Source organism: Indicator indicator, chromosome 6 (assembly GCF_027791375.1).
Source record: "Indicator indicator isolate 239-I01 chromosome 6, UM_Iind_1.1, whole genome shotgun sequence".
Taxonomy (NCBI): Eukaryota; Metazoa; Chordata; class Aves; order Piciformes; family Indicatoridae; genus Indicator; species Indicator indicator.
In genome coordinates this window covers 16,267,355-16,276,702 of record NC_072015.1, presented here as the reverse complement: position 1 = coordinate 16,276,702, position 9,348 = coordinate 16,267,355, and the positions used below count along the sequence as shown (strand labels likewise).

At 43.0% G+C, this 9,348-nt stretch overlaps 1 protein-coding gene across 1 annotated transcript in view; it reads right to left on the bottom strand.

Moving 5' to 3' along the window:
• Nucleotides 1-300: 300 nt before the first annotated feature.
• Nucleotides 301-9,348, bottom strand: part of LY86 (lymphocyte antigen 86) — a 32,318-nt gene continuing 23,270 nt past the window's right edge. The window contains exons 4-5 of the mRNA XM_054381884.1: nucleotides 4,008-4,060; nucleotides 301-514 (exon numbers count right to left, since the gene is read on the bottom strand). Coding sequence (XP_054237859.1) covers nucleotides 419-514; nucleotides 4,008-4,060 — 149 coding nt within the window. The 3' untranslated portion in view covers nucleotides 301-418. The remainder of the gene's footprint in view (nucleotides 515-4,007; nucleotides 4,061-9,348) is intronic.

Here is a 9,348-nt window from a genome sequence, read left to right as displayed (position 1 = left end):
TCTAAGAAAATCTGTGCTAGTGGAGGCTCCAGGGAAGACTGAAAATGTTGAGTGCTGTAACTGAATAATCTGTGATACACAGGAAAGTTGTCTTTAGCCTGTGTTAGAAACGGATACTTCCATAACTTGCTGCAGAAAAATATTTAGGCTCTCGCCTCTTCTGCCTGATGTTATTTTCATCACAAGATGAGAATGTTGCTATCAGATACTTTCTACTTGCAGCTGTATATATTAGAAGCAAAAAGTGGGCCACAGCATGCGTCTAGACATCAAACTACCACTAGAGGCTCTAGTGGCTTCTTGGAAATAGTGAGTAGTGGGGACTATTTCCTTCAGAATTGTTGTAGCACATACATAAGCAGCTCACTTGGCTAGGAAAGCTTTGGTAGTCTGTAGCCTTCCTGAAATTGGGTTGTTGCTAATAATAATCTAGGTAATTTTTCACAGTAAAATCAGCACAGGCAACAGTGGCATGTTGTTCATTAGTCAGCACTGCTGAAACGGTATAATCTCCCTGTGTGAGAAAAACAAAGCAGATTAGTCCAGCAGTAGAATCTAACCGATGCTGTTTGTATGAGGGAGTCTTCCTAGAAACTGAAAAACACTTTTCCCATCAAATTCTTCCAAACCCCTTCCTGTCCAAGTGTTTCAGAACTGGTGAAGTACTTGCCCGTCTTCTCTGCCAAAATTCTCCCATCAGGGATATCTGACAGCACAATGCTGACAGCACAAGTTCAAAATTAAAACAGTGCAAGAGGAACAAAATGTTTTGATGCACAAAAATAGCTTTCAAAGCTGTGGAACTTCTGTTTCTTGTGAGCAAGCACAACATGGTCTGTGCTGTTTAATAACTCGAAGGGGAAGAGGTTCTCAGCTGTCTGGCACTTCTCTTCCTTGGATCTTCTCTTCCCTGGATCTTGTTGTTCAGTGTGTGCACTGTTATTGATATGGATTTTTAGAAGAGAGCACCTTGGGGGATGTGTGTGTAGGTGACTCAATCTGTGATGAATTCACAGAATCAGAGAATATTAGGGGTTGGAAGGGACCTAGAAAGATCATCTAGTCCAACCCCCCCTGCCAGAGCAAAATCACCTATACCAGATCACACAGGAATGCATCCAGGTGGGTTTTGAATATCTCCAGAGACGGAGTCTGCACAACCCACCCTGGGCAGCCTATTCCAGTGTTCTGTCACCCTCACAGTGAAAAAAATTTTCCCTCGTGTTTACATGGAACTTCCTACACCTCAACTTCCAGCCATTGCCCCTTGTCTTGTCCTTGGGCATCACTGAGAAGAGGCTATTTCAAACTAATAAAACAAGGCATAGTATAATTTTAAATGGTGTAGCTGAAGCTACCAATAATTCAGATTTTGGGGAGAACTTCTATCATTTTGCTGTAAAAATTCCCAAACTAAAGGCCTGCTTTCTCTAGACACTTGGAGAAGGCAAGACACTGAGCAAGGCAAGTGACAAGGCTCAGTTCAAAGAATCACAGAATGGTAAAGGTTGGAAGGGACCTCTAGAGATCATCTAGTTCAACCCCAACATTTGAAGGAAGAGATGAACCAGATTTCATTCACTCTAAATTGCTCTGTGCTCTGAAGTGGGGAGGGGAGTAAAGTTGGGACAGGAGATTTTGGCAGCAGTGGCCTCCTGGCTTTGACCCACAGAGAGCTCTTGGCCCACTTAGAACTCCTCTGGTTGTGGAAGTAGACAGGAGCACAGCTAGAATGAGTCAGGTTCTTGGCATTTGCTTCCTACTGTGGGATTTCTAAAGCAATAACTGGCCTGTGTCCTCACAGAGAGGTTCAAGTGAAGTGTAACATCCAAATTTAGAGCGAGGCCCAATGGCAACATGCTCATGAGAATACAATCCTGTCGCAATTGCTGCCCAGGCTGTGCTAATGTCCTTTGGGCTGCTCAGATGAGGCTGCTCTTTGTAATGAGCAGGAGATGATTGCTGCATGGAGTAACTCCTTATTACCAGTGTGGAAGGATGGTGTTATTTGCCAGATTGATTAATTAACAACAAAAAAAAGGCTTCCTATTCCCTTCATCACAAGCATGTCAATTCTCCAAAAACTTAGTTTCAGTCATGGAAAACAGTATATAATAACTCATTTCCATTCCTCATTAGTGATCAGATTTGTTTTTTCCCTCCAGAATAACATTTTTTTTTTTCCTCCTGAGTAAAAATTGATGCTGAAAGAGGATTGTGAACAATCTTAGAATTAATGGCTCCAGTTTCAGTTAATTTGCCTAGAAATGGAGTTTTGCTGCCTTGTGCAGATATTTCTAGGACTTCTTCTTGGTGTAAAAAGATATTCTTCAGATTGTCTGGAGCCTTTACTATGAAAGTGTCTTCAGTATGTTAGCAAAGCTGTTCTTGGAGCAGGATGCTGACTGATGAGAGCTTGCTCTATATGGTATTGCTAGGGAAGAAAGATAGTAACGGTGGGATAGCCTGCATGAGGGACCAGTCTCCCTGTGTGAAAGACTTGGAAAATGAAGGTTGTGGTTGCTGATGTACCCCAAGGAAGATGGATGTGTATAAGATGGTAACTGTTATGAAGGCTTGATTGTCCCAGAAGCCAACTGTCCTTGTTGTCACCACTGTACATCTTGGCAAGTCCTGCTCTCTGGGACTTGTCTCCTTGCTATGTATTCCTGTTCTAATTCTGTTTTCTTCTCTTCCTACACAAGGACCAACCCAGTACTAAGCAGGCCCTAGGTATCTGTGAGGCTCTAACACAGGTCTTGTATCTACTGCTGAAGAACTGAGAGGTCATATTTGTGTGTCAGTAAAACTCGGGATTGTTTTGCTGACCACCTGAACTGTGCTTTTGCAGTCAGGACCATTATCCTTTCTTCACAATGTTCTCAACTAGGTGCCTTGCTGATCCGAAACTTACACTCTCCCCTTGAAGCCAATCTCTTCATGTATGTGGCTAAATTTTTTTTTTGGTCATTTATTCTCAAATATAGCTTCATGTTGTGCCCTGTTAAGGGACAGAGTGGTGCCTTCAGCATATCAGACCTGTCTTGCTTCGCAGTGTGATTTGGTTGACCTTCTGGGAGGAGATTTACCTGAATGTGGAGAAGGTTGCTTGTGAAGAGCATCTGTAATGGATGACCAGGAAATTCAGAGCAGTGCCTAGAGTACTGCCTGGTTTCTCACCTTTCCAAAAAATTATTTTAAGTCTCCATAAGTGATAGAATAAGAGGGAATGCTTTTGTGCTGGAAGAGGCCAGATTTAGACTGGATATTAGGAATAAACTCTCTATAGTGAAGGTGGTGAGACACTGGAACGGGTTGCTCAGGGAAGTTGTGGATGTCCTCTGCCTGAAGCTCTTTAAGGCCAGGGTGGATGAAGCCTTGAGCAACCTGGTCCAGTGGAAGGTGTCCCTGCCATGGCAAGGGGTTTGGAATTAGATGAACTTTAAGGTCCCTTCCAACTCCAACCATTCTATGATAAGTCCAGAGAAAATGTTCTTGGACCAGTAACTTGTACTTTCACTCGCAGCCTAGATGACATCTGTATATAAGACTACATATGTACAGTGGAATACATAGAGTTGCAATAGTCATCTAAGTTGTCTTTGTAGCCAGTGAAGATGAATGAGCTTCTCCAGGCTGTTCAACCCACCAAGGATTGAGCTGAATTGCAGCTCTGCTCTCTTAGGTGTCCCTTGTTGCTGCTGCTTCTGTTGCTATTTTAAGAGTAATAGAGGAAGAGCTTACTAAAGAACATAAAGATGCATGATGTAGTGTTGGTAGAGGGGACCTACCATCCTGAGGAAAGGTGACCATCTCCGGATATGATGGCTCTCTAAAGTTTTAAGCAAAGCCACTCAATTTCGTATTGAGAAGGATTAGTCATGTAAACACTATCAGATCCAGCATGTTAGCTGGGGGAGCTTCGAATATGCTGCTGTGCTTGCTGGTAGTGCTCTGATCATACCTCATCCAGAAAGCCCTTCCTAGCACAGCTGTGACCAACTTACCTGTGGGATTTCTTTGATTCCCAGTGTGATTGGTCCCTCATAGTAAAAGTGTTCTGAAAAGCAAAAATGGGGATGGGCAGTTAGATGTGCAGCACATGAAAGAAACAAGCAGCTGATGGTTGCGCAGGCTCTGAGCAACCTGATCTTGTTGAAGATGTCACACTACAAAGGAGCTGGACTAGATGACCTTTAAAGATCCCTTCCAATCCAAACCAGTCTGTGATTCTAGGACTGTAGGTCTCTCTCTATATTTATTTATTTATTTATTTTTCTGCACTTCAAAGTGTTCCAGTGACAAGTATTGGGGAACTGCAAACTGCTCTATGTGTAGTCTTGCAACAGTTTTCCTTGGAGAAACATCAGGGTGGGTACTACCTTCTGGGTAAAGCAAGGTAGTCTTTGAGCTCAAGCTGAACCTGCATGCAGTCCCTGCCTGCGTGGAGTAGAGCATGGCTTTGTACATCTGGGTGGCTGTTCCTATGTCAGCAGGCACAATGCAAATGGGGAAATGAAAGGGGGGGAGGGGATTGGCAGACACCAGCACTTGACTGTGATCTATTAAACATCTGCAGCTGCAAGACTTGGACTCTGCTGGTTTTGTAGCTTTAAGAACCACCAATCTGAGCTGAGTTTTCTATTGGTGTGGACTTCTGCTTGCTGAACATGACTGTAAAGTAATAAGTAATCTCATTCTGAGGGGGCGTTCACCCAGAAGTTGTTGGTGACTGGAAGAGACCCCAAGAGCTTTCAATCACCATCTCCTTAATCATGAGGTCTGCTTGTGTTTTGCTGTTGAAGAAAGGATAACTTTGGCATTCATAGACAGAATTAGCAAGCTCTTCTGCCATTCCTCCTACTTTTTCATAGCTTGCTGGGCTAAACTGTGCAGACTTCACTGCAAAGAAAATTTTTGGATGTTTCAGTGTTTAAGAATTTCTTAGACAATTTGCCCTCCAAGTGGTGGAAAAGTCTAAGAACTGCTTAAGTATTCTCTTTTGTAGGTGTCATGAAACAGTTATTGACAGTGCCAGAAGTGTTTGATTGTATTTATAAGTGTGTGCTGTCATCTTGGTGCTTGTCAGTTCTAGGGAGTTGTTTTAGTCCAGTCTCACCGTGCTGGTTTAAAGTGTTTCTTGTGAGAGGTTGGGAAAAATGCTTGTAACACATTTAAGTCATAGAACAGTGTCATAGAGCTGTTGGTGGTGGAAGAAAACTTTGAGACCAAGTCCACCCACTGGCCTAGAACTCACAATCCCACCACTACTGCTAAGCTACTGCTGCTGAACCATGTCCCTCAGCACCACATTCATGCATCTTTTAAGTACCTTCAGGGATGGTGACTCCACCACTGCCCTGAGTAGCCTCTTCCAAAGCCTGACAACTCTTTCTGAAGAAATTTTTCCTAATATCCAACCTGAATCTCCCTTGTCACAACTTGAGCCTATTTTCTCTTGTCCTGTCACTTGTTGCATGTGAGAAGAGACTGTCCCCACCTCATTTCAACTCCCTTTGAGGTAGTTGTAGAGAGCAATGAGTTCTGACTTCAGCCTCCTCTTCTGAAGACTAAACAACCCCACTTCCCTCAACTGTTCCTCATAAGACTTGTGCTCAAGGCCCTGCACCAGCTTAGCTCTTCTTCTTTATGCATGCTCCAGCACCTCTGTGTCCATCTTGTGGTAAGGGGCAGAAAGCTGAACACAGTTTTTGAGGTGCGGCTTCATCAGTGTTGAGTACAGGGGGACAATCACATCTCTAGACCTGCTAGCCACATTATTCCTGATACAAGCCAGGATGTCACTGGCTAACATCAACAGCCTTTCCCTCTCTACCAGGTGGGCCACCTTGTCATAGAAGGGGATCAGATTGGTCAAACAAGACTTGCTCTTCATAAACCCATGTTGACTTGTTCTTCCATGTGTGATTCATAATGTCACTTATGGTGATCTGCTCATGAATTTCCCTGTCACTGAGGTCAGACTGACAGGCCTGTAGTTACCTAGAAAATACCTGGGAATTACTTCAAGAGGGTAATAAAACTCCTTTCCTTGCTACCAGCCAGTCAGCTGGTAGCTCACCTCACTATGGGTCTTGCACATTGCCCTGATGCTCATCCAGTCTTTGTGGGATTCAAATGTCTTCTCAAAACATCATTGGGAGATCAAGCCCACAGACTTTAGTCATATAGAACCATAGAATGAGACTGCAAAAAAACCCTTGAATCATTGAATCCAACCATTAACCCAACATTACTAAAGCCACTGCTAAACAATGTCCCTCAGGACCATGTCTACATGTCTCTTAAATAGTGCCAAGGATGTTCCACTCCACATTGTAGTAGGTATCTGACTTCAAAAAGAGTCCCCACACATGCTATGAAATCTTAGTGCCTTCTACCAAAGTTACATGAAAGGATCACGGCTATAAGATAAACTAGAAAAAGGAGAAACTTGAGACAGCACCAATTATCTACACTTTTGCATTAATGAGGATTGGTTAAACATAGTGTCTTGATCAGCCTTGGAGGTGGGAAAGGAGCAGAACTTCTTAGTGTTGCCCTGAAAAACCTAATATCAAATCAGAGAATAGAATAAGCAAGCTTTGGCTTGTTGCTCTCAAGCTGATCAACTATGTTAGAGTGGCCATACTGTACTCATTCCTTTCTACATCCCTGGCTGCTTCATCTGGCTACCAAGAAGTCATTTCTTTTCAAAGAGCAGTCACCATTGCTGCTTGCTTCTGTGCATGAAACAAGAGCCCCAGAGTCTGACACATCTCAACTGCAGGGAGTGGTGACTCAAAAGTTTTAAAAATACAGCACAGCCCACTTCTTAGTTCACAACTTTGATAGAGTCGAAATGAGAGTCAAAGGCACTGCAGGCTGCATGACTTAAAGGATGAATCACTCCCCTTGGAGCTGTGTGTGTGGTGATATGAGCTGCCTCCTCAGAGTGGTGTGGATCCTGTGATGGTGTGGGACAGTTTCTGTGTCCTTTCCTTCAGCAGACAGCCTTCTCTTGCCTTCAGTCAACTCAGCCTACCAAATATTGGGTGGCAGCAGAGGAGGGTGGAAAGGAAACTGGGCTGTGAACAATCACCTTTCCCCAAAAGTCCTCATCTGCAGGGACATGGAAACTCCTTTTGGATCACATGGCTTGTCAGAGTTGTATTTAGGCTGTTGGAAAGCCATCCAGACTCTAAACATACAGTTGCAACATTCAGGCTCTGCAAAGCCTATATTTTAAAATGAAGTAGGAGTCAACAGGCCATAAATTTGCTTCTGAAATGATGGCAATGCTAATCTCTCCTTCAGTGCTATTTTTTTCTCCTCCTCTTTGCTGTCACAAAGAAGTGGTTACATCAAAGCTAGATGAAAGTAGTCGTGGGGCTCTCTGAGAAGTTTTCTGTGATGCTTTGATATGTGGTAGCCATAGTTTTGCTCAGTAGTCAATGGAATCACTCTCATTGGCTGTACTATATTTCAGGGAGCCTCCAGCTGTGGAGTTAAGTGCTGCCTGCCCAGATTACAGTCCATGTTTGCTGCTTTATGCTTCAGCATTGCCCTTTGTTTAGCTCTTTCTAACCAGGGGTCTTGCAGCAGGTCACAGTTATTTATGGATGATTAAGGGATTGGAGAAGGTGAGGGAATTGTGACTGTTGAGCCTGGGGAACTGAAAGATTAGGAGAGAGAACATCAATATGAACAAATACCTGAAAGAAGGGTGTAAAAAGGATAGAGCCAGGCTGCTTCCTGTGGTGCCCAGTGATGAAATGACACAGTAGGCACTAACACAGAAGGTTTCTCCTGAACATCAGGAAAGACTGTAAAGGTGACTGAGTGATGACAGAGGTTACTCAGAAGTTGTGGAGTCTCTATCCATGGATGTGTTCAAAAGCCCTTCCTGGAAATGGTCACAGACACCCAGCTGTAAGTGGTCCTGATGGAGCTGGACTAAATGACATTCAGAAGTCATAGAATCATAGAATTGTCAGGGCTGGAAAGGACCTCAAGGATCATTTAGTTCCAACCCTTCTGCCATGGGCAGGGACACTTCACACTAGATCAGGTTGCTCAGAGCCCCATCCAGCCTGGCCTTAAAAACTTTACAACCTCAACCATTCTGTGGTTCTGTAATAACCACTCCTCTAGAAAACTCTTATGACTTTTCTTTCTTCAACAATGGTGGGGGGGAAAAACAATACAGTTTTGAAAGTATATCCTGATAGGAAAGCAAGGGCAGCTTACATTTTCAGCTAGTTAAGACCTGCCAGTAAAGAATGTGGATCCACAGATCTGATGAACTTTATTATTCATGTTCACTCTGGACCATGGCAACATCCTCAGGGCCTGTGCTGGAGGGTTTTCAAAGCTCATTCAATGTTTCTTTCACATGAGGATTTCTGCTATAACTCCAGAAGTATAAACATCTGAGGCTCTAAGGACTGACTTATCATAGCATCCCTCATATACTTTTTTCCCCCATGTATACACACATTTTTACATTTCTCCGTTGAAAAAGGATGGACACATCTGCTGCAGTAAGTGTGACTGTCAAAAAACAATGAGCCTTACTCATAGAGAGAATTCTGTGGGTTTTTAAGAGCAAGCCCAGATGTAGTTGCAAAAAAACCCCAAAATAAAATACAGGAAAGTTTGGAACAGGATAAAACAGGAGGGTATTTTTCCAGTTAAAAATAGTTCAGCTGGTGAGTTATGGCATCTCTCAAGCATGCTGTCATTAGTGATGTGTTTTCAGTTCACATTCTATTTTCAGCCTTTTCTCTTAAAGACTTAAGGTGATTTCTAGAGAACATCCTAGAAAACATTTCTAATGTACCACTGATTCAATGTGATGTTATTGTATTTGCTGTAGCAGCTTTTCACAACTGTTTCTACCAAAAGTAACCTAGTCTTTTTCCCTGCCAGCAAACAAGCCTCCAGCAGCTCCTAGTCTGAAGCAGAGTTTTCAAATGTCTTAGTAAAAGCTTCCTGAGGATTACTTCAAGGTACTAGTTACCATTTATCATGAAGAGGCCTCTCAGCCCTGACAAAACACCTATAATGAAATTCTCACTCCTCTTTCTCAAATCTTCCCTGCAGTGAAAATCTTTATACATTCTCACACTCCTGTGCTATATAAAGGCCCTGTACATCTGCACCCACCTCTTCCTTTTTTTTATGCTTCAAATCTTTTTAGAACTTAAATGCTCATGTTGGACTTCTTTTAGGACATGATCTTGCACCCATGCAACTGACACAACTTCTGTGAGTTTTAGGGATGATCTCAGTGGCTACCAGCTGTAGATGTATAGTTGAGTGAGAAAAATGTGTATAAATATATAG